The 25566-nt window shown below is 49.5% G+C and overlaps 2 protein-coding genes across 5 annotated transcripts in view; one reads left to right on the top strand and one right to left on the bottom strand.

Annotated features, from left to right (window-relative positions):
• The window catches only part of LOC133349421 (synapsin-2-like), a 115309-nt gene that overhangs the window by 30597 nt on the left and 59146 nt on the right, over positions 1-25566 (bottom strand). For all 4 annotated transcript variants that reach the window (XM_061562834.1, XM_061562835.1, XM_061562836.1 and 1 more), the window contains exons 4-7: positions 17203-17260; positions 13749-13840; positions 10541-10697; positions 9907-9996 (exon numbers count right to left, since the gene is read on the bottom strand). In XM_061562834.1, the coding sequence (XP_061418818.1) occupies positions 9907-9996; positions 10541-10697; positions 13749-13840; positions 17203-17260 (397 nt within the window). The remainder of the gene's footprint in view (positions 1-9906; positions 9997-10540; positions 10698-13748; positions 13841-17202; positions 17261-25566) is intronic.
• LOC133349420 (metalloproteinase inhibitor 3-like) lies at positions 1672-7568 on the top strand. Its single transcript, XM_061562832.1, has 5 exons — positions 1672-1903; positions 2731-2840; positions 3154-3265; positions 3780-3901; positions 4717-7568. The coding sequence occupies exons 1-5, from the start codon at positions 1762-1764 to the stop codon at positions 4936-4938; spliced, it is 708 nt and encodes a 235-aa protein (XP_061418816.1). The 5' UTR covers positions 1672-1761; the 3' UTR covers positions 4939-7568.

Genomic DNA, 25566 nt, shown 5'->3' with positions numbered 1-25566 from the left:
AAATGTGGTGGGAAAAACCGGAGGACCCAGAGAAAAATCCACATGAACACAGGGAGAACTTGCAAATCCACAATATACAGGCGTCAGAGTCGGAATTGAACCAACGACCATCCTGCATACCAGGCCAGGTCGTTAACATCTCTCAACCGTAGCATAAGCACGAGCCTATGAAGAAATCAGCCACAATGCTCCCAATCTCGTCAATATCTCGGAGGCTAAGTAGGTTTGAGCCTGGCGAGGACTTGGATGGGTGATCAATGACCACCACGGGCGAGACACAGGTGTAGTAGGCATTGCAGAAAGTAGAGGGCAGTGCACCACAATCCCATTGTTGTTCTGCACTTCCATGCCCCCCCCCACCTCCCTGCACCTTCACCAGTTCGTACTAACCAGCGTGATGAAGTATGGTCAAATATCCCTCAGGGCCCACAAGGCGTAGCAGGGAAGCTCTCCTCCAGCAGTTCATTGACAAAATAAAAATGGCTGCACAGGTAGACGTTAGCGAGCTGAAAGTAAAGAAGGGATGAAGACCGGTGGTCAGGACTAATGACTGATCGGCAGCTACAGGAGGGAACCGGCATGAGAGGGCATCCACTGTGGCAATGGAGCGATAAAATGAGCTTGTGTGCAGGGAGCTCGGTAGATTGTCACGTCACGAGACTGTGAGATGATGGCAGCTTAGCGAGGCCTTGGGGAGGCCTTCGCTCAATGGCCGATGGGGATCAGACGCTGGGGGGGGATGGCGATGACATGGGGGAGGACTTCATTCAGCAGTGGGTAGATCAGGGCTGATGAAGGTGCTAATGTCAAGAGTTAAAACATTGGTGAACACACAAAAAGAGAGAATGGTGGCAAACGCTCGCAATCATTTGAAGTCCAGCACATCATGAGCATGAGACACGAACCATGCATGCATGAGCGCTGTGGTTAGTGTTTTAGCCATTAACCTATCTGTACGGTGCTTTAGTGTTGACTCCTACTGTGTCTGAGTTTTGCCAGATACACTTGGATTTCCACCCCCACGTAAAAAAGACCGATTTTGACATCACTCGCCGCTGATGCTAGCCGTAGCCAGAAATGAAGCTCATAGTTTTGCCGGGTGTCATAGCGCAGTGCACCAACAACTGCGCCAAAGCTCCCCAAGTGACAGAATATCTTCAGACTCATCGTGACATCGTTGCCATGCGAATAAAGTACCTTGGTTTTGACTTGGCGAATGGTGTACTGCCATTGCGTTCATTGTAAATTGAAATTAAGCAATACAGGGCTGGTTTAGACGTTTCAATTCTTGTTCACAGTTACCAAAACTGCTTCCATTTCGCAAGACACCCACGCGCGATCATTGGCAGGCAACATCGCGTTGGGTCTGAAGAAAAGCACCCATGTAAACTTAATAAATTAACTAATAAGGCAATTACGTGCAGGAAACTGGTAAATAATATTCCCACGCGACGAGCATACTTATACAGAGAGGTCACGAATATAATTTCTGGGAAATAACGGTGTTGGGACGACCGAGTGCTGCATCACTCGCTTATCGCATTCCGTCACGACTCACTGCCACTTCCTCGTTCGGTGGCTCAGGACACTCATGAAGGGCGTGGCGCAACGAAAAAACCCCAAACAACAACAACATTCCCCTCCGATATAAATGCCAGCGAGGCAGCCTTCAAACAGCCACTGGCAGCAGCGTCGCTCTCGTGTGACAATCGGAGAGAGCCTTCAGGAGACCGACGACGTTCCAGCTGACGAGACACGACAATGCTGCCTTCGCGAAATTCCGTCGTGTTGCCCTTGGCTGTCGCGACAGTGGCGCTGTCTGGGTGGCTGTGCGCGCTGTCGCAGGCTTGCTCCTGCGCCGGGGATCCACACCCACAGCAAGCCTTCTGCGGCTCAGATGTTGGTAAGAGTCTTCACTTTGTAAAAAAAAAAATTTGGTCGAAAAAATCCATTGTCCGCCAATGGTGAGTTTATTATTAGTATTACTACTCTTCTTGACGTGTCGGTTTTTTTGTGGTGGCTTCTAGATTTGAAGCTTTCGTGACTGCAAGGATTCATATTCTTAGGTTTTTTCGGTAAAGTCACGTAGGTAAAAATTAAAAATTCGTCGTGATTTTTATTTTACTTTTATTCAATTTAATTCTTACCTACGTGACTTTTGTGGTCGCTCTCCGGCCCACGTTTTGGTAGTACCGAGTCGTTAGGATTGATTGGCCCGATGTTTCTCTCCACGCGCTGGGAGCTTCTTCAGTAACGGAACAACGGAGCAGCCTCGCGTTCACCTTCAACCACACAAGAGCACGAGCTGCACCGTCGTTCTGTTACTGAACAAGCTCCCACCCCCCTGCAGAAGGGCGCGCGCGGTACGGCACCGAAAACGCATCGGAGAGGTTCCTCCCGTCCCTGGCGATGGTTTTGCACCAATTTTGGGAATGTCGTAGAGTAACGAGGCGCTGCCACTCGTGACAAGAGACCAATTACTGCGAGCGGGCCCCGTACAGCCTGCTGATTGCGTTGGCTGATTGCTCTCCTCCGTGCGGCAGATTTTTTAGAATTTCCCGGGGCGACTCCTTGACTCGCCGCTAACACGAAATATCTCGCGACTTCTAAATCACTCTCCCATTCTGCTGTGCGTGGCGTAGTAAAAATAAATAAATATTAAAATGAAATAGAAATAGTCTCATAAAAGTGATTCACTCACGCGCTGAATTGTTGTGAATTTCTTTGCAGCCATGAAGGTGCAACTGCTTGAAAGGACGACGGAAATGATGGCAGTCAGCCACGGCGACAATGAGAGCTCCATGGCGCAGCTGACCCGGTACAAAGTGAACGTTATCAAGGTACGTTGGCTGCGCGCGGCGATCGCCGACATATATATACACAAACACGACTCGAGATTCGCGACGTGGGAGCGATGAGGTCGCGTCGTTTCGTCAGAGGGCCCGCTTGTCGCAAGCGATCACAATACTTGAGCCGCGCGGCGCACGGGCGCCAATTCGAATTTCCCCGACCGCGGTTGCAACATTCGCGCGACAGACAACGCGGGGAAACGCAAAAAAAGGTGCGGCGAATCGGGTAAACAACCGGCGGAGCCGGTGACATCAGGAGCTTCACGCTCACGTGTCATTTAATTTTTTTCTTGCTTTGCCGCAGACGTTCAAAGGCCAAGAGGAGCTGATGCGAACGGGCTACATCTACTCGCCCGCCGGAGAGCCAAGCTGTGCTCTCGACATCCAGCCGCACAAACGCCACTACATTTTGACAGGTGAGGCTAGTAGGAATACCCGTCCCCCCTCCCCCCCGGGTTGACAGCGCGAGACTTTACGCGCCGTTAGTATGGCCAGAGCAGTGAGCAAAACCCGTGAAATGCGCCCACGGTCTCAGCACGGCAGATCTCGGAAGCCCGAGGCAAAAGCTCGAGCTGGAAAGCGCTTGTTTGGGATGAGTGACCACCGTGCATGCCACGGTTTCCGTAGGTGGCCTGCGCTATGCGGTCGGCAGCATCGAGCAGTGCAGCAAAATGCATTGCTGCACTGGGCCTCTAGATCTTGAGACTCGAGGAGACCAGGTCTCAGGATCTTGAGATTTTAGCTTCAAGAGATTGGGTTTCAGGATCTTGAGTCTTCAGGAGGCCAGGTTTCAGTTTCTTAAGACTGTGCTGAGATGTGTCACGAAAAGAGCTGTACGTGTACAAGTAAAGTCGATGATGTATTCAGACACACCGTTAACTGCTTGGCTATTCATCATTGGCTCCCGTTCCCCACCATCGCTGCTGGCAGGACGTATCTGGTCCGGGATGATCTACGTGACCCTGTGCAACTTCATCCGCCCCTGGAACACGCTCTCCAACGGCCAAAAATCCGGCTTCTCCGACATCTACAGCTCCGGCTGCACGTGCCAGGTGAGGCGTCCTCTACGAGCTAATGGCAGGTGTCGACAGGCTTATTTATATATAGTCCACTGCTGCCTACGACAAATTATCTGGTGATGCCGCACCTCCGATTAGCACGGTTGGCTACGTACGGTGCGAAAGCAGTTCAACGTACACACATCCATAATCTCCTATGAGCTCACCCATCATCCACCCTCATTGGCCTTTTGGGCCACACGCCCCTTGTGCTTTCCAGCGTTCACCTCTCCATCCCCCCATTCATCGTGGTACGTTGCCATGCCAACTCTCGCCAGTAGCCATCTAGGCCTGCCAACTTCTATGTCTGCCCCTCCTATCTGCTGTCTCCCCTGCTGTCCTCAACTACTCCTGCTGCCCTTGGGCTGGTTGTGTGGAAAGCCCATCATGCAGACAAAAGGCCAGCGGATGGCAGATGACCAAGCCGAGACCAAATGTACAGACTTTGGTAATATGCACGGTCCCTGGTGCATGTTGAACTTCCTTCGCACCGTATATGAGACTTAAGATGTTACAGTAAAAGCTACAATCATCATCATGATCGTCATCAGCCCTGATCTATCCGCTGCACGGTGGATGGCCTTCACCAAGCCACTGCCATCTCTCAACAATCCATCAAGCTCCTACACGTCAGCTGATTTCATGGTTCCGTCTTTGCGGCGGGCATCCTCTCGTTCACGTGTTCCTCCTTTGGCCGCCACTCCATCGTTAGCCTCGACCATCGTCCCTTCCAGCGACGCGTCCTGCCCGACCGTGCTAATCGAAGGTGCGTTTCACCAACACGCCTCTCTCTTCCGCCATGCGACCAGATTTCCACATGCAACCAAAAGCCGTGCGAGCCCACGGAGGCGCGCGAGTGCACCTGGACCGACTCGTCCACCTACCAGGGTGCCCGGCGCTGGGGGCCTCAGGCCAAGTCCCAGGCCTGCCTGCCAGCGCTGGAGGGTGACGGCTGCCTGTGGAGCAAGATCAACGGCAGCGGCTCCGCCGAGCCACTCAGCAAGCCCGTGCCACAGCAGCGGCTGCAGTAGTAATGCGGTGGTGGGGGGTGGGGGGTGGGGGCTTGCACGGTGACCGCGCATCTCACCTCGTGTGGTCACCTGCTGCTAAACGCTTGCGACGGTTCCGAGGAGAGCGAGTGAGGAGAGCGGGTGGGGGGGGGGGGTCTCTGGGTGCCGCCGTTGCCGCGATCACATGACTGCGGGAAGCTGCGCCGCCCATCGGAATCGCCATCGCCAGCTGCTGCCATAGTCTCTCGCGGGCGATCGCTATGTTTCCTTTCCGTTCTGTGCCGTCACGGATCAGAGGCAGCGGACTCGCAGCGCGAGCCGACAGCATCTACTGTTCCCAGGCAGGTAGTCTCCCATCAAAGTACTAACCAGACTCAACTGTGCTTGGCTTCCGAGATTTGGCCACTTCGAGTGCATGCTGGGCGATTTCATTTCAAGTCGAGAGATTTAAGGTTTTCACCAATTGTGTCTCGATCGTGCTGTCGCCGTCATGTCTTCAGATAAAGAATCCACTCGGGGTGTCTCGCAAAGCAGTGCATTGCCCCACTGCTCGAGAGTGGCCCGTGGCAGTTGATGTCACAGAGCTACAACTGAGATCTCTTCAAATGGTCCTCTCACTAAAGGAACGGCACAGCCAGCTGAGCAACTCCACTGCCGGTGCCACTCGCCGGGCACTGACCCCACGACCTATCTCGGGTTGGCACCTGTCCTGGTTTTTCCAGGATCATCCTCTTGTCAAAAACGTAACAACAATGTTGAGGCAGCTATCTTGGGAAATCTATAAGTGTTTCCGGGAGATGTATTTCTTTTATATCAGTTGGGTGTTAACACATCACTCAAAACGATGCATGCAAATGCAGCTCTCCCCGCTTCTGCTGTTGTGAAATATTCTTCTTTCCATTATATGGTCCGGTGTTTTGTACATCAGAGGTGGCAAGCGTAGCCGCGGCGATTACTCTGACGGGACGGGATTGGACGCACAGGGCACACGAGCGCACATTGTGCACGTACACGCTACTCTGTCCTGGCTGTTTGGACTTGTGTGGGCGAGCGTTCAAGTAATGCGTCACCCTTCGCTAAATATGTCCTCCCTAGGGCGGCAGGCAAAGATGGCCATTTATTTTGCAACGGCGGGTTACAGCACAGCTTTTGTAAGAAAGAAAAACCGAACCTAACCTAATTCAAGCCTGCTGCCCTGCATTGATGTTTTCATCGCAGAACCCAAATAATTGTGGGTAAGACACAGAGGGCAAACAAGAAGTATTGGTTCCTCACCTGGGGTCAACAGTAATCATCGCCTCGGTAGCAGCCAGTGTTGCTATCGAGAATCAGCCAGCGCGCGTGATCCCCGGGATTTAAAGTGGAAAGAAAAAAAAACGATTTCTCTGAGCTTTTCGCATAAATGTCACGCTTTCATAAAAATAGGCATTTTTTTTTCTGGGGAGAGACAGCTTGCCAGTCGAGAGTATAAATATCCCCCCCCCTCCACTCTGCCACGCGGCGAGGTGTTACGTGGAACGCCCAAGTCGCCAGCTATGATTGTGTGCGAGTGTTTCGCCCCCGGTGACGGACATAATCCAACAATCGGCAAAGAATAGTTAAGACGTCCGTCTATTTCACTGCAATTTTTGTCACACCTGAAAAACTTGGCCGAGATCAATTTTTCGTTCGCGAAATCAGTGGCCAAAAATATATCAATCGACGATGGCCCATAGACTTAAGCACGGCCGACTGTGACGAGACAAACTTACGTACATTATTGTTATTGGAGACAGCAGTGCATTTAGGGGGACCAAATATGGTTATTGGGCTATATATATATGTCAAGATAAAAGTTCACCGATTGGCTGACTTGAAAATATTGGGGGGTTGGGGAAGCATGTACCACGCATACCAATGTTTAATAACTCAGAGTCAGCGATATTTTTAACATATTTGGTCAACGAAACGAAACTATTTTATTTGACCAAATGAAGCCCGCTGAGCTATTAACTCTTTTCAGAAACGACCTGGCCACACTTGAGAGCCCATCCAAGCGGCTTGTATCGTCATCCTGGTTGAGGATTTATAGTAGTAGCTCAATAATCTTCGCGTGTGTCGATTCTAAATATGGTGGGCGGCAAAGCTGGAGGACCCGTAGTACAATCCAAGCGACCACCACGGGGCAGAATGGACACGCAGATTCCAAATACACAACGGCAGGCATCGTCAGGGTCCGGGATCAAACCCGGGACCTCCTGCGTACCAGGCTTGGGAGATGACATCTGGTCACTGCGGTGGCGCCAGACGAACAGAACGACTGAAGACAATACGCAGACTTGAGAATTGGCAGAAATCCCACAAGTTTTTTTGATCGACTAATCTGAGACAAAGATAAAATATAGATGTTAAGAAAATGATGCTTTTAAAACAACGAACGCAGTATGGGAGCTCAGCGTTGGTGCCTCTGACAAGTTGTCTGCCAGCTAGAGACGGCGACGCTGAGGTTGTGCACAGCGAGAGAGAGAGACCTCGTGCACTGAGCTGACGTGGTGCCAAACGAACAGTTTTCAAGGACGGAGGGGGGCGGTAAGGCGACGTGATGGATTCAATCTCTTGTGGACGTCTTTCTGTCTTTTAAAATAACAAATAAAATGTACACGAGCATCTTTCATGGTGTGATGGCTGTTTGGTTTACCGCTGCTCTGCTGCACTCATCTTGTAAGCGTCAATTTAAATTGAACAATCTTGAAGGCAAACACATTGCGACTACACTGCATATAGTAACATAAACTAAACGATCCTTATTTGACTGGATCATCCGGTGCCGCTGCAACGGCAGTGGTGCACAAGCACAATTAACAACAACAGCAACAAAATTAACGGCGACGTTTCAGACGAATACATTTGTCCTATAAAGAAGGGCCTTAAAACGTTGCCAATGATATATTTATATCTATGGGACCATTAATTGCCAGTATCAAAAATGATTAAAAACAAGAATATTTTTTTACCCTTTCTGGCAACAAAACAGATGTTAAGACGTTCAAACGCCAAATAGCTACCTTTTGCAAGGCATCAAGTCTACATTTATTAATATTTACTTTATATTATCTTTATTTATTTTAAACAACGGTGGAAGTTTGTTTAAACCCCCTCCGCCACCTCTGCCAGTCCACCCAGCAGGGCAAGCGGGGCACACCACCATCAGTCGGTTGGCAGGGTTGCGTGTGGTGGGGCAAAATGTGGCTACTGCCACATCTACCGAGACATCTGCCCAGCGCGGGAGAGTAGCCCTTCTCAGAGCTCCCTCGAAGCGGAGATCCTTCTGCCGGCGGCGGCGGTGGGGTGGGGGGTGGTGAGCAAGACATTTCAGGGCCGCACCTTGACCCTGCTGTGCCGATGTCACACTTCTCGGCTAACGTGAGCGAACAAAACAGTTCCATGCAAGGCACACAAATAAAAAAACCACACACGATGGGAAAAGGAAACAATTGTTGACTCGCGTCGTCAATTCGCCGAACCTGATGCGCTCCGAGTCGATGGATTAACCTTTTTGAGAAGGCAGACCCGGGCTAACGTAGTTTAAGCGGAGATGTTTGTCTTATTTCCCCGTGTCCCTCGCTCGAGGCCTTTATACATTCGAATGTGTGCGAGTGTTATCGAGCCAGTGCTATGCCTTCTTGGGCGACGAAGTTTCAAATTGCTCTCAGGGAGCGCGAAAACAAAAACACATCTTCTGACACGCTCTCTCCTTCGAGAGGCCTCACACGCGAGCAGAATGCTGATGCGGACGTCACTGCCACGTTCGACAAACTTCACTCCCATGTCTAATATTTTCTTGTTCATGTTTTTTTTTTGTTTGTTGCGGTTGCACCCGATTCAAGAGCCGAATGGCTCACAGGGCTATACCAAATACATGAAACTTGAAACTTGCCTATTACTTCACCCCATTCGCGTTTTCACTTTTCAAAAGTATGATGTATCTGCACGTCAAAAAAACCCACACATGGATATTACAAAAAAAACTCTCAACAGCCTCCCGCCCCCTACCAGTATTTTAGAGATACGTGAAATAATTCTTACTTGCCGCTGTGCTTTGGATATGACAGTGGGGCGGAGCGGTGGTGCAGCAGTTATCAAGCCGCGCCACGACCCCTGCAATCTGAGTGAGGTTTCCCGGACGCGGCTACCATCGGTGACGAGTGATATCCCAACGGGTAACCCGGGCCCCTGCCTTCGCTAACGCAGACTCGTCAGCGCGGACAAGTGTCAACAAACTTTCACGCCTCCGATTAGCACGGTTGGCTACGTAGGGTGCGAAAGAAGTTCAACAAGCATACGTACAAACAGCCCCCATGGCTGAAATGGCAAGGTGAGGCTTTTATCCAGCAGTGGGTGGACTCTTAAAAGCAGCCCACAGTGGAGGTCGCCAACATCGAACCACGGACCGCACAGTAACGCCACTGCCTGCTTCCGATATTCTCCGGCAGTGTGTGATGGAGCGTTCAGGCGCCTCGCTTGTGGTTTGCCTTGCCCCAGTCCGTTAGGGACCTTCTGTCAGTCCAGGCTTTTAAGGCTCATTTGAAAACACGTTCATTTTATCTTGCATATCCCTCTGTGTAGGGGCTGTTTTCCTCTTAGTTTTAATAGGATTGTGTTGTAAAGCACTGTGGGTCCTTGTTGTCAATTGCGCCATATATACAACTGACTTAAAGCTTTCGTGACTGCAGGAATAAAACATTTTTTGGGGTCTTTCGGTGAAGTCACATAGATAGGTTCAAAAAATCTAAAAATCAACCAATCTATGTGACTTTACCGAAAGACCCCCCCAAAAAAAAATGTGCAAAACTGAGTTTTGCTCACTTACTTCCCCATGAGGCTACTGGCTCCTCACTCATCAACCGCGACACCAGCGAACAAGCGGTGCCGATCAACTCCCCCGCCTGCGAAGTGGCGGACACCACAAGTTCGTAATCTTTGGCCTTCACGGCAGGAGGTGACACTCACCATCTCACGGTGGTTGGGGAAGTACGTCTGCTCGATGAGGGGGAACTTCTCTGCACCGAGGCTCTTCTGGATACGAATCAGCTGGGAGAACTGCAATGAAAACGAGGGAGACAGAAAAAACGACGCGCGCCCTGTAAATGCTTCCCATCACGCGTTGTTATAATAATAATAGTTAAATTTGTAATGCGCGCAAATTTGTAGACGTAGTGGCCGCAACTCAGAGGCGCGGAGCCAAGCTCAGAGTCGCTCGAAAGCATGATTGTAGAGGTGAGTTTTTAAGTCTCTCTTGAAGGAGGCGATTGAGGTGATGCTGCGAATGTGCAGAGGGACATCGTTCCAGACTGTTGGGGCTGCCACCGAGAAGCGGCGCATAGACATGACCATCCTGGATCTTGGTATCAAGAGGAGGTCGTGAGTCGCGCTGTGACGTCTGCAGGATGCAGGGCACGGGTTCCCGCTCGACCGCCGAATCTCGGAACGCAGCGAGCGGCTCAGCGTTCATTTTATTTGGAGAGGTGCAGCGCGATGTAGGGCACGGGATTCGGCATCTGTCGGGAAATCTTTGCGACCAGTGAGAGATCCCTGGGGGGTCTGCGGGCAGCCGGTCACATGCAGGCGTGCGCGGCCAGCTTACCACCCAGGGCTTGCTGCAGAAGTTGTAGACGGAGTGCAGGGAGTTGAGGGTGGGCACGCCACCGTACTGGAGGCCGATGACGATGCTGCGGTAGTCTTGGCTGCCCGCCATGCTGTAGGCCGGCTGACGGACGAGCACAAAGTCTGGCTTCAGCGACCTGGACACGCAAACACGACCACAGACGTGTTCGACCCGAATGCGTTTCAGTTCTCAATTCCCGTGTTTTCGCGTGTACATTTAGTAAGGGTGAAATGTATAATGGTGTGTTATTCATGAGTTTGTATACAATATTGCTTTTTGTATTGAATAGGGGCCCATAGTTTCGATGGGTGAGCTCTTGCCAAAAAAGCATCTGCAGAATTTGTTTAACTAGCCTGCCTGCTGGTGAGACCCAGATGGTTCAAACCGGTCCAAAGTTCGCTCAGGCAAATTTTTCTGGATAGTATTGTTCTGGAAAGCCAATAGGCTGACTCAATAAAAAAAAAACATTTTTTTACATGCCAATGGAGAGACAAAATAGAGATATACATAAATATGATTTTACCCATAATTCCTCACGGCAACGCATCATGAGTTTGTTTGATATAATGCTCAACACCGGTGGTGAACTTTCGTCCACCCTTCCCCGTACACACAGTGTGTGAAAGTTCGTGCAGAATGCACAATGGACGAACGCAGATCCTATTGGTACTCGTTCCTTTTCGCGTTGTTACATTTGTTGAAAGTTTCTTCACGATCTGACTGTGTCATGCCCCCCCCCCCCCTCCTTGAGATTTTGAAAGTCGCCCCTCTTTATACGAGGTCATGCTACAGGGCTGGTCACGTGAGGAGAATCAGGCCATGAAGACGGTAAAAAAATGTACTGTATACGAGGGGTGTGATCGAATAATAATTCCAATTTATAATGCGCATTCCATCCTAGGCTATTTGATAAAAACTGACACCTAAACTCGTGATAAATGTGTCGAATTGTGTGTGTGTTTAAGAATCGAAGGTTATTGAATCGTGAATGTCGTTCGCAATGGGTCCACATGACCAGTCCAGCCACAATATAACCTAAAAAAAATATATATACAATAATGATAATTATAATAATGTTGAATCGACCCTAATTAGTGACCATTAATCTAATATGAGGGGGAGAAATCATTGCAACCCTACAATTCACTCCACTGCAGCAGAGAACAAATGCCGATTAGAGACATCATATTGAAATTAAGAAAATGAAGTGGGCTTGGATAGGATATGTTGCTAGAAAGGGATGATGACCGATGGTCAAAACTAACAACGTGAAGATGGAGTGTTATGGTCAGCTCGTGTGCAGGAGCCAGGTCAGGGGTCGGCAACCAAAATAACAAGAAGATGCATCTTCTTGGTTCTTTCGGTAAAGTCACGTAGAAGGGAAGTAATAAAATAATAAAAATAAAACATAATAAAATAATTCTCACGACGTCTGAATGATAGACGCTGTGTCCCCGACAGACATGGTCTTCACCGGAGGACGGCTGCTTGCGTTGTGGCCGAAACGTCGTGAGAATTATTTTATTATGTTTTATTTTTATTATTTTATTACTTCCCTTCTACGTGACTTTACCGAAAGAACCAAGAAGATGAATCCCTGCAGTCACGAAAGCTTTAAATCGAAACAATAAGATTCATTTTGTTAGAATTCGGCAAAAAACCCCCTCAATATTTCAAGAGCCGCAATGCACCACGTGGTGAACACGAGGCGGCGGTTCTTAATAGATAACATGACAAAGCAAGACAAAGATAAAGATACGCCGTATAGCCTTAACAGACTGAGGACCTTTGTCTCCCTAGTGGCGATGTATACACACACCGCACCAGGTACTTATTTGAGGCTGAGTCGACCTAGGAACGGTTCAGATATAATCGTCACCGGTGTTGGCCGTGAGCGGGAATCGAACTCGGGTCGCCGGGTTCGTAGCGCAGCGCCCTTACCATTAACACTTCTACTACCACTCCCCACGTCACGAAGCAGTCACTTGAAGAGCCGCACGCGGCCTCCGAGCTGCAGGTTGTCGACCCCTGGTCTAGGTGGATTGCTAGATCGCAAGATCTGCAACAATAGCATTGGTTTGGGTGGGGGGGGGGGTCTTCATCCAGCAGTGGATAAATCAAGACTTCCGATGAGTGTGTCTATGCTTAACCTCAGTCGCAAAATGGGACTCTCAAGGGGAGCAATTAAAATTGGTAACCATTAAAAGCAAGGCGCTGGGTAGTGGGGTAGTGCACTCCGAGCCTCTCTTCGCCCGGTCCTCATGACGAGAGCCACCTCATTTGCCAATTAGTCTGCTCAGTCCTCGCAGCTTCGTGACCTGGCAGCCACACCGTGATTGCTCACCCCTAAGGCTGTGGAGCCTGTGTGAATCACTTTCAATCCGAGACAAAGAGAGGCAGCGTGTGGTGGTGGCGGCGGCGGCGGTGGTGGTGTTGGAAATTGAGAAATATTAAAACCCGAGGTGTTCTGGATTGCGGGTCACATGTACTAATCTTTAGACCGCAGTGGCGAGCAGAAGAAGTTGTGCAACAGTGTCATAAAAAGTGAAGTTGAATATGATATGACGGAGAGTTGCAAGAGAACTGTTGTGCAAGTCGTTTGCTGGTAACACGCAAAATTGAAGGCAACTTCCCCATTTACGAAAATACACAAAACCCCCTTAATGTAAACAAAAGGCCCGTTTTAAACATCAAAGATTCTCGACGTGGCCACGATGTGCCAGATGTTTAAAGACAATTTCATTTGTGGGTTAGTTTTTTTTTGGTCAAATGTGTTTCAGAACCAGAAATTTATTTCGCAGGTGAAGCCCATCGAGCGAAACCGCTCGTTGCCAAGGGCAGCTTGGCCAGCAGATAACAGCAGGCAACAGCAGCAGCAGCGGCAGCAGCAGAAAAGATAACCTGATTTACGGAACGTTCATGGCACTGAACTACCCGGCAGCATTTAACAGAAAGGCCTGACTCTGCTGATGAGGCACATGGGCCATTCGTCAATTAGCACGGTTGGCTACGTACGGTGCGAAAGAAGAAGTTCTACATACGCACATGACACTGCCGCCTTACGGCATGCAAAATATATAACGGGCGACGTTCCGGGCAATAGCCCCATCTTCACGACGTGCGAATGGGTTGATAAAAGTGTTGCGCGTGTGGCTGCGAAAGTCTGCCCTCCGCTGCCCGCTCTTACCTCACGACCTTGGTGCCGCTGCGGTAGAGCTGCATGTCGACGGTGCAGCCCCCGTCCACGTAGGCCGCCAGGTTCAACTCGGAGAACTCGGCCTGGTCACCCGGAAGACGGAACACACACAAAGACAAAGAACCTCCACCCCTCCCCTCCGCTCCGTGCAGCCTTAACAAACTGTTGGGGCAAGTGCTGTTAGCGAGCAGCACCCACGAAGGCCGACACGGGCACACGAGGGGGTGGGAGGACAGCACCTTGCCCGGCCACCTTTGTCTCTTGAGTGGCGATGTTGACGCATCGCACATGGTACTCATTTGAGGCCGAGTCGTCCTAGGGGAGGCCCAGGACCGGTTCAGATAATCGTCACTAGTGTTGGCCGTGAGCGGGAATCACATTCGTGTTGTCGGGTTCCTAGCGCAGCGCGTGGCCGGACCGGGGTTCAAACGCACGTGGAGAGATCCTTTTCCTTATCGCGGGATGAACGGGATTTTAAAACACCTCTGGCGGCGGTGAGCCACACAGTCTGCTGTGAGATATATAAAAAAAACTGAAACTTCGCAACTGACGCCTGTGATAGGATGTAAGGCAAGGGGGGTTGAGAACCTTTGGTTTAATGAGGGCCAAATGGGACTTTGCCGAATTTTTTAGCGGCCTGCCCATTATTATGAACACGCACGTCAACCGCGTCCGCCACTGCGAGAGTGCCCAACGGTGGCAGAAGAGACTGAGCGCGATTAAATTAGAAACACAGCGCCGCCGCTGCCAGGTCAAATAATATTACCCCTCCAGTATCCGGTCAGCGGAGCCGAGATGTGACAAGTACATCTCGTTTGTGGGTCATTTCTAAGCGATTGCCATGACATTGCCGATTGGAAATTAAATGTGCAGGCTGCGAATTTCCCAACAACCCCGGGATTAGGCGTTGGGAAAGGGGAAAGAACCAGGGCCGGTTCAAGATATACACCCGCCACTGATGTGAGCCGTGACCCGGATTTTCAACTCAGGGTCGCCTGGTTCCCGTCACGGTTTGCTACAACCACCGCGCCCGCGTTCCATCGCGGCGCTCAAACAGGGCCGGGGGAATTGCGCCGTTCGTTCCCCTTCGCGAACGCCGCGCGCCTCGCATCTTCGCACGGGGCAAAGGAAAAAATGTGTTTGCGTCAATTTCTTCGGGCTCATTTCCACCAGAGGAGTGCCGCTCGCTTTGGTCTCCATCAGCGGTAGGTCCCTTGACCGCACAGCGCCATCGTCTCATCGTCTGGGCACCCCCCTCCATGAGTTTGACGCTCGCAAATAATACCGCAGGGCGACACGCTCGTCCACTTCACGCCGAGCGCGAGTGAGCGATCGCTTGACGCTATTCCCCACCTTCCGGCGGCGTTTGCTGGAGTGGCAGAGTGTTTGCCTCGCCCGAGAGCCGAATGTCAAAGCGGTATCTAGCGCGAGCAGCTGGCGCCACCGCCTTGCGATGGTCTTGCAAGGGCGGGGGACAAAGTTTGGTGCATCCGGGGCGGCAGTGCAGAGCCGCAGGGCTGTTTTAGATGATTTCAGGTTGAGCACGACGTCCATTTTTGGAGGCTTACAATGGCCCCATTTTATATATATATATATTTTTTTGGGAATGTGAGTTTGATGCCCGGTCATGGATCGCATCAGTGGCGAGTGAAGTTCCGTATCGGTCCACTGTCACGTCTCTCAAACCCAACGTCGTGCTCTTGAAGATGTTCCCACTGCTCCATATGACATCGGCATCGTCGATGATTCCTGTGACACCCTCCATTCAACCTTCCTGAACTGACTGGCGTGGTGAAGTATGGTTTGATGTGTGGCGTGCGGGAGGCCTTCATCTTGTGGTGGATTAACAAATGGCTGAACGTAGCGAATTATGATTAGGAGTATTTCGCAGCCATATATTCGCCGAACGGGAATGTTTTGTTTAATAAAGGTGCACAGCTATCTTTGGATACTTTGAAACAAATCAAAATGCACATCAAATACCACGACCTGCCAAAGTCACCCGGGTCAACTGCAAAGCGCGTTTGCCAAGCGGGTGACGGAATAAGCTTTGAATTCATAATCGAGACGTGTACGAGGAATGTAAAGAAAAAAATATATAAACAGCATCCTCATAAGCAGCTGACATTCAGGCAGCGGCAGCAGCACACGGACCACAGAAATTGTTTTATTGTAAAGGGCGTCCGCTAGAGTGGAAGTAGTCTTCCACGCTCTCGCCGGAAGGTGAGGCTAACGCACACGTTACCCCACCCGCACGCGAGCTGCTGTACGGCGAGCTGCGGTGTTCCCGTGTACCCTGCTGGAGCCGCAGTTGTTTTAGCTGCCGCGCCAGGAGATCGAATGTAATCGCCGGCCTCTGGATCGCAAGGCGAGGGCGACGACCTTGACACCAATACTGTGGCAGCGTCTCGCCTCGAATTAAATGGCGTCAGATATATCCTGCACGTGAGTGTCCGAGCAAACCCCAGATTTATGGTTGCAATGTTGAGGTTTTATCAATTTTTTTGCACGCAAAAAAAGGTTTCCATTGATTTGTGTTTCCTCCGCCAGCGTTTTGCAGCAGACAAGAGGCGCCGCTGCTGCTGCTGCCGACAGCGGAACGATGCGCATGCCCGCACGGCTGTAGGGGTACAGTGTGCATGTCATTTGCGGCGGATGCATCGGCGCTAATGGCGGTGCGATGGAGCGTGCACAATAAGATCCGACGCGGGCTTTGGAGGCAAATAAAAACAAAAATAAAGAACTCGTGCACTAGGTCAGTGGAGGCAGGCCGAGCGTAATTGGACGCTTGCTTGTGAAATAACGAAATTGCTTCCACGTTAGGGGTCTGGTGGTTTTTTTTAATGGTGTTTTTTTAAAGTGAAAAAAACCACCACAGTATGAGGTGGCTGGCTGGCCGGGTGGCCTAGAGGTCAGAGCACTGAGCTGGGGCCACTGAGAATCCGGACTATAAATATAATCTGAGTTTTAGCTGAACGGTTTTTCGGCCAGCTCGCGGGTTCTCAGTGAGATGGTGGACACAGCCAGGTCACCATTGACTGCAAAATAAATGTCATCACGTTAAGTTTGGCCAGAGAATTTGATTTCAGCTCTGATATTTAAACATTTCAGTAAGACGAGCCTGTCTATATAGTAGGATGTGCGAGAAAGTGTAGCGGTCCCACAGTGTGTGGAGAAGGGGGTGGTTACTTGCAGAGATCTCGGAAGGAGTTCTGAAGAAGTTACTTCCGTTAGATAATTCTCTGACATGTGGGACGATGCACTTCTCTGCGACAATTAGGAGTTCGCATGCATTCGTCTCACGGCATGATGGTGATAATAGCAAAAACGGCATAAACATTTGGGAGAGAAAAAAAACCCCCCAAAAATTATAACCAAATATCTCCACGGCAGATGAGAACGGAATGCATGTGCAGGAGATAATCCGGCAGCATCTGCCACTCACCTGCTCTACCTTCACGTCGTACTCCCCGAGAACCTTTTTGCCCCGGAAGAACTTGGCCCTGCAGAACAACAAGAACACACCGCTCGTCCATCACTTCACCCAGAGCAATCGCCTTTCCACAGCCCAGGGGGTCAGACTTTATCTTGACCTTTGAATGCTTCGGAACCATCCATTAGCTCCATCTGTCCACGTGCCTGTAACAGGGTGGAGCACGCAAACGTGATCCAGCATGAATCAAACCTTAGAGTAAAGTTGCGTTGCTGTTACGGACTTACTTTGAGAGAAAATTGGTCAAATGTAATAAATTGTTGCCCAAAACCCGGAAAAATCGCACTATAAGAAAATATATCACGAAAAGGTGCCACAAAAAGATGTTGAAGCATCCTCTCAGCCTCTCCTGCCCTTGCGACGAGCTCGCGTGCACGTGACGTGACTTCGTCGCGGTGCTCGCAATGTCATTATCCCTCTTCGTTTAATCTTCGTGTGTTTATGTCACTGTTGAACTAAAATATATCGTCTTCTTGGTTCTTTCGGTAAAGTCACGTAGAATGGAAATAATAAATAATAAAAATAAAACATAATAAAATAATTCTCACGACGTTTCGGCCACAACGCAAGCAGCCGTCCTCAGGTGGAGAGCAGGTCTGTCGAGGAGACAGCGTCTGAAATTTCAGACTCTGTTCGGACTCTGTTCAGACATTCAGACTCTGTCTCCTCGACAGACCTGCTCTCCACCTGAGGACGGCTGCCTGCGTTGTGGCCGAAACGTCGTGAGAATTATTTTATTATGTTTTATTATTATTATTTTATTATTTCCATTCTACGTGACTTTCCCGAAAGAACCAAGAAGATGAATCCCTGCAGTCACGAAAGCTTTAAATCGAAATAAAATATATCGCTTACTTGCACGTCGACCTAACCTTTTCACGTTCGCACCGTTTTTTTTCATTCCTCGTTTATTTCATCTACGACCGTTAGATACCTCGTGTGTCAGCTGTGCAATATTCATTGAGTACGATGTACTCGCTCTCTGCTAATATTCACGTTTTAGTTTTGTCGCTGCTGCCGTAGCTCGTAGCATCACTACGCATCTCTCTTGTACAACAGCCGGGCAGCTGGCAAATCGGAACCATCCGTGTGACGAATACAATAAACTTAATTGAACAAAAGCACGTTGCAAAGCGTTTGCTAGATAATCCTAGCGTACGCACGACTTTTCTTACTCGGTGTTTTCCCCCATCAATCAATCAATCAACCTTCATTCGACGCGCCAATATCGCCCCTTCTATAAAAGCAGGTGTCAGGGCACATCACACCAGCTCACCCAGACCCCGTGGGAGCCTGCCTGCGATGGAACGGCATCGTTTCGCGACAGGCCGAGCACGCGTTTTAATCTCCGTGACGGAGCCAAACGGAAGGTGAATCAAGCGACGGCGATAGAGTTTCTGAACAACTGCTCGTCCCGAGCTACAAGTGCTCTGATACCTGCGTTGTCTTTGTACTGCTTGCCTTCAGGCGTTCTCTGATCTAACACTGGTGAGACTAGGCCATGATGAAAGTTGTCTCTGTTGTGTTTCCACGATAATGCAGACATTGATTGTTATCGGAGCGTGTTTGTTCGCATGTTTTGCCACAAGTACCGTGTGTGGTTAATGCAGTAACGTTATGCCTTGCCAAAAATGTACCCGTTTAGTGTGTGAACATCTCAACACCTCCTGTTTAATTGCCATAAAGGGTGAAAACCTATTCATATTCTTTGGGTCTTTTGTTATTTTCTTTGAACCTATCTCCGTGACTTCACCGAACGACCCAATGAATATAAATTCCTGCAGTGACGAAAACTTTAAGTCAAGATTTTTATAAAACCTATTCTTATTCCTTCATCATTTTGGATACTGCCAAAAAAGTCCCATTAATAATTCAGTTTCTGTTTGCACTCCCTCTCTCTCGCTCGTGCGTTAAGCGACTCGGCGTGCCGTCGCCGCACGCCTGCCACGTGTGCGCACGAGACACGTGACCCGCGTAACGCAGCAGCGAGTTGCGCAACCCGCTCGGCATCCTCAGAGGCTGCGGAAATGGCGCCAGGCGCGCATGAGTCACGGGCAACAGCGGCGGCGGTGGTGGGTCCGTGTAAGTAAATAAATAAACAATGCCTACAATCTGAGCCCCCACCCCTCCTCCCAGGCCACATGGGAGGGTCCTGCTGTCGAACCGGACTGCCCAATCGTCGCTCGCGGTGGGGGAGCACGCGTGGCATGAGATGGGGGGGGGGGCGCCCAGGTCGGAGGGACTGATAACGCAGCGGCACGGAATCAAATGCCCGCAAGCATCGGCATCTGTCCACCCAAATGAGTAAACAGGGTGGGGAAGGCTTCGGCATACGGCCGGCCTGTTCGGAACCCACCCCGGCGTTTTGGCCAATTTTAAACCGCCGTCGACTTCGGCGCCCCGGTGACGAGATGTTAACTACCTCGCCAGGTATACATGGAAGCCGTGGGTTCGATCCCGACCCTGACGCCTCAATATTTTCAGACTGCTTGTTCTCCCCGTGCTCGCATGGATTCTTCTCCGAGTCCTCCGGTGTCTCCCTCCACGTTTAGAAAATGCATTGAGATTATTTTGCCGCTATACATTTCCACGTGATAAGCCACTTCGTTGAGCTGTCATTTGTGGCCAGATCGCTTCTAAAATATATCTATATAGCTCAATGGGCCTTTCCTAGCAAAATACAAAAACATTTGTTTCGTTTTAGTTTAGTTTCAAGGTTTTCGACCAGCTTGCCCATTAAATGATCTCATGGCGGTACCCCGGGGTACCAAATGATACAAACTGGCCGAGGTAATTAAATATTTTATTTCTGGGACACTATTTTTCCCAGGGGTGTACTTAACTCCGCGACTGGGGTACCAATCAATCCGAAATCGGTGCCACTCCGCGATGTCGAAACACAGCGAGGACGATTGCGCCGAAACTCTGAAGGCTCGTACGCACTGTAGCGGTGCATCGTGTACAGCTCGTCGAGATGAGTCGATTGCCGCATCGCCGACCATCAACAGACTAAAATGACTGCATCACGGACATTATGCGAGAGCTGGGGTACTATGGGACCCCGGGGTACCGCCAATAGGTTCATTTTAGGCGGTGGTCAATTTGCGCTGCACCGTTTGCATCATGAAAGAGATGTGAAAATAAGGTACGGCAGTTTTTTGAGTCACCACTGTATGATGTTGCTTTGTTATATATATCTGTGCTGATGAAATACACGCAATTAAAGCCACCGCTAATGATAGACAGCCCCTGCTTTTTCTCAACCTCAGTGTGGTAATTCGAAACATGCACTGTGCATCAGAAGAGAGGCACGCTTGTAATGTAATGTACATTTCCATTTACGAAACGAAATATCTGCGCTAAAAACATCTCTAAAGGCGCAGTGCTGTCTCATTGTGCCGTGGACATTAAATGCATTTATCGGTCTGGTTTGAAGTCGTTGAATTCGAGGTGGTTGTTTGTCCTCGAGTTGGTTTCGACATCGCGTTGACCCACGTGACTGGGCCCGCGATCTGAAAATCTCAGCCCGAGCTCGTTAAACGGCAAGATTAAGATAAACCCAACTTTTTTTTTTTACCAGGTAAGTCCCACTGAGCTCTGTAACTCTTTTTCAGAAGCGACCCGGCCACAAACGATAGCTCAACAAAGTTGGCTTACCATGTGGACATTTATAGCAGCCGAATATTCTATACGCACGTGGATTCTCAATGTGAAGGGAAACACCGGAGGAGCCAGAGAAAAATCCACGTGACCACGAGGAGCACACGCAAACTCCAAATGACACAGGCGTCAGGGTCTGGATCGAACCCACGACCTCTCACCACCACCCCAAGCAACATCACCCGAGTGTGATCTTTGCGGGTCATTGGTGACAGGCGTGCATCGCTCCGGCAATGAGCGGGGAGCTGTCATCTAACATACACAGACAGACAGGCCCGAAGCTAAAAGCTGCGCTGCTTTAGCGTGGCCAGGGTGAGCCACTCCACCCCGAACTAGACGTCCTTGATCAGGGTCGTAATGAGTAGCGTATCCCAGCGGTTATCGCCGGACTTTACGCGGTAGAGTGGCAATCATCGGGATATTTGTCCAGGGCCCAAAACTCCAGAGGGGCCGATGAAAAAAATAAAAATTTTAAAATTAATTTTAATGTGAGCAATGTAATTAATACTACCTTCGTTAATGTATGTTTTATGAGGCTGTTTTCATGTCACCCAACAACAACGTTCTCCAAATGACAAACATTAACCCTGCCGAGTTGGAGCGAGGGAGGAGGTGTCTGTTATGTCCTGGTGTCCCGGGGGGCGGTGATACCAAAATCCGACTCTGCCAGAGGTGTAGTACAGCAATTGCCAAATTAAAATACAACTGCAACAAACAAAACAATGCACCCCTACAATAAATAAATGGAACGCTCCGCATCTCTGCCGCAGGGCGTACATGTGCAGCCATTGATTATGGAGCGTTTCAGAAATTTCTGGGACATTTTTTCTTATCGTTTTTTCCTTCTTCTTTTCTCCAAAACCTCTCAGCTCCTCCGCCCTTCCTCCCCCACCCACCCACCCTTCATCCCGGCCTCTTAAGCCACGCTTCCCAGCTTTCAGATCACCAGGCCGCTCACGTGCATCAGCGACAACGACACGGCAATCGCCTGCGCCCGCATTAATCCGTGATAAGCGCAGCGGGGTCTGTAGTAATTAAGCTCACGCTGCGATACGCATTTTTCAGCGGTAGAGTAGCGCATGATGCTCCCATATGGACAGGCCTCCCGATCATGGATTGGCGCTCGAGGGCTTCTGAGGGTGGGCCCTGGCACCATCATCGTGAGAATCTTCCTTCAAAAAAAGAACCTGAAGCAGATGATTAGTGCTGGATGCAGACAAATGTGACAATTACCTGCGTGTAGCGATAGTTTCATGTGCCATTCTGTGTTATCTTGGCGTGGCCTTGGGCCGTTTTGTTGTTTTTGCTGCCTTGCCCAATCTTGATAAATCTGACTTCTAGAACAGATAATTTATTTATTATTTATATTTAGTGACTCGTTGCCACTGCCTCTATTTTGCACTCCTCCGTCATTTCTTGTATTGCTTGCCGTTGTAACTTGCTGACCCGCCCATCCTGGACGTCTGTGAAAAAGGGCTTCACTGCTTATTAGATTCCTCCACCTGCAGTCTAAATCAAGATTCCGATTCTGAAACTTATCTCCGGCCCTCCTTGGCGGTGAATCGCTGTGATAGAGGTCCCCCCGACCCCACTCACAACGCCTCTCCTGCCTCCCCCTTCAATTAAAGGGAAGCTGGACCCTACTCCCGATTGTTTCTCATGCACACAGTGGTCCCACGGTCTGCGAGTGCACCCACACAACTCTCAGGTCCACACCGGTACATTGACGTGTGTGCCCAGCCCTTTGGTCAATCCACCGCTGGATGAGGGCCTCCTCCCGTGACGATTAATCAAATTGCGAGGTTTATTTATGTTCCTGGAGGATAACCAACGTGCATTCATAGGGTAGGTTTAGTTTCACCCATGAAGTGTATTATCATCATCATCAGTGTCAGCCTTGATCCATCCACAGCTGGATGAAGGCCTCCCCAAGACGCCGCCATCCCTCAGGGGAGGGAATATGTCTTGAGAAGCGGGAAAGTCTCACTGGAAATATTTACAAGCAGGGTCCTGCATGATGATGTTTTTTTGTTTGTTTACCAATTCTATTGACGTTAAGCTTCTGCAATGAAGGCAGAGTACACATATACAACTCACGTGCACGTGGGGGTAACACTCAAAAGCTCCAGATGCATAGATTCGGCCTACAAGGCATACCCAATGATATTATTATGTTTTATTTTTATTATTTTATTACTTCCCTTCTACGTGACTTTACCGAAAGAACCAAGAAGATGAATCCCTGCAGTCACGAACGCTTTAAATCGAAATATATACTCAATGAAGTCCATAATAGAGGATTTTTTTGGGGTTAGCATTCAGACTCTGTCGCCTCGACGGACCTGGTTTTCACCTGAGGACGGCTGCTTGCATTGTGGCCGAAACGTCGTGAGAATAATTTTATTATGTTTTATTTTTATTATTTTATTACTTCCCTTCTACGTGACTTTGCCGAAAGAACCAAGAAGATGGGTTAGATCCCATAAATATGAATGTGTCGTTAAATCCGCCACCATCCGACACAGCCAATTAGTACGGTTTGTCACGTCAACAGAACATGCCAATTCGTTACGAGTACAGCACACTGGCGTGTTGGTGTGTTGGAGTCAATTTGCTGGTGGAATGAGCCCATTACTGTACTGCCATCTCCTGGCCGTCTCACGGTTTACATCCCCACCCCACCTACAACACCTGGGATGCACCAATGGTCACCCAATCCCAAAGCAGAACCGTACAAGTCCAGCCCAATGGAATTCATGTGCACTGACTAGCACGTCGCGCAGATCCTGGACTCAGCATGTGGGACGCTCATCCGTCCAAGCTCCCGAGATCCGCGCACGCTGCGGGCGAGACTCAAGGTGATATTGTCACAGCCCTGCACTCCAATTCCCACGAGCACGTGGCAATAGCGAGCATTCTCCACGCACGGTTAACACATCGGTCGGTGGGAATTCACCACCGGGGCATTATTCTTGTCAAACGAAATTGGCACATTCATCGGGCTGCATTGCGCATATGCTGGCGAATCCAAGGTGATCTATTAATCGTAAACGCGTGCGGTTTATTCTCTCACGTTTCTAAGAGCAATGTTGCGCAATAGGTGTGTTTACATACGCTTCTACGTGAAGGTTGTGTCACTCATTAAGGTCACGAGGGTGTTTTTTTTGGGGGGTGGGGGGTGGGTGGGCGTCAAAGCTAGGGGCTTTCACGTCACGGGCCCCCTGTCAGACTCTTTGAATCCGTGATCCCACGCTGAACATTGACCACCACACAACGTTGCTAGGGCGTGCAGATCAATTCGGTGGTCTTCAGTGTCACTCTCGAAAGGGGGCCCTCATTAGCTCCCCCCCCCCCACCGGCATTGACAACAGCAAAACTCTGCAAATGTCGAAAGGCCTTTTTCGGCTGGTAAACAAAGCGATCATCGCCAAAATGTGTATCGACTACAATTGTCAGGTGCTGTGTGGAGATGCGTAGTGGGATAAAGAGCAAACTCCCCGAGGACACACAGACACACACAAGTTATTCTTTTTTAGTCCATCACTCAAACTTAATTTAATGATCGTCCCAGCTGCATAGCCAAGCGAGGGTCCATCGAGACAATGAGGGTCCAACGCCACAATGAGGGGGGTCCAACGAGACACACAAAGAGTATCCTTTCGAAGGGTGCGCCGTTACTGTGATCATCGTAGGATGTGAACATGCCCCGTTTGCCTGTTTGTTTATGAAGGGCAAACAGTGATTAGATCTGCCGGGGAAAGCGCGCAGCCACAACACATGACTCACGCTCGCTAATGTGCGCCATCTCCACATCAGCCCGCGGCATTAATACTATTAATATATATTAAATATGATTCGTAAAAAAAAAGTTACAAACAGCAGACGCAGCCTAAACAGATTTCCTTCCCGTGGAGTGCAGATCGTTTGCTAATTAATTGAGTTAGAATTTAAGTGCATAGTCATCCTTTGCGAAATACAAAGTCATCTACTCTACAGCCCCGTGAATTGTTTAATCATTGTTTTTATTGTCGCCTGTTATCCAATTCTGTTCTAATTTGTTATTGACGTCATGTCGTGAGAGAAATCATCTATCTGGAGCTCGTGCAGAGCGGTGTATTACCTATCATGGGGCCTTTTTTGCCACTCTCAAAGTATGAAAAATGAGAATAGGTTTTACCCTTTCTGGAAATAAAACAGATGTGAAGATGTTCAAACACCATAGAGATATATTTTGCAAGGAATTAAGTCTGCATAAACCACACCTACTTGTGGTGAACATGTAACAAAACATGCTCTGGTAATATATGTCATTGCCTTTGAAACGGATCGGCCTACACCAGAGACAGCTTTCTTTATGGCTTAGTCTCACCGGTGTCAGGCCAGAGAACGCCAAAAGGCGAACAGCACGAAGACATTCACGTATCAGAGCATGTATAGCTCGGAGTGAGCAGCTACATCATGGGGCCTTTTTTGGCAGTATCAGAGTATGAAAACTAATAATAAGTTTTACCACCCGGTGTTTTATTGCCGATTTAAAATGTTCATTCAGGTGTATTGCCTCGTGGCAGAGAATTGCTTGTGGAGGGAAATATCCCGTGACTACTTCTGACAACCGCGTAAGTGACCTTTTAATAAGAAAATTGAGACTCCACTTTT

The sequence above is a fragment of the Lethenteron reissneri genome, chromosome 30 (assembly GCF_015708825.2).
Source record: "Lethenteron reissneri isolate LAM-NWPU_2019-01 chromosome 30, ASM1570882v1, whole genome shotgun sequence".
Classification (NCBI taxonomy): domain Eukaryota; kingdom Metazoa; phylum Chordata; class Hyperoartia; order Petromyzontiformes; family Petromyzontidae; genus Lethenteron; species Lethenteron reissneri.
This window is presented reverse-complemented; position numbering and strand designations above follow the sequence as displayed.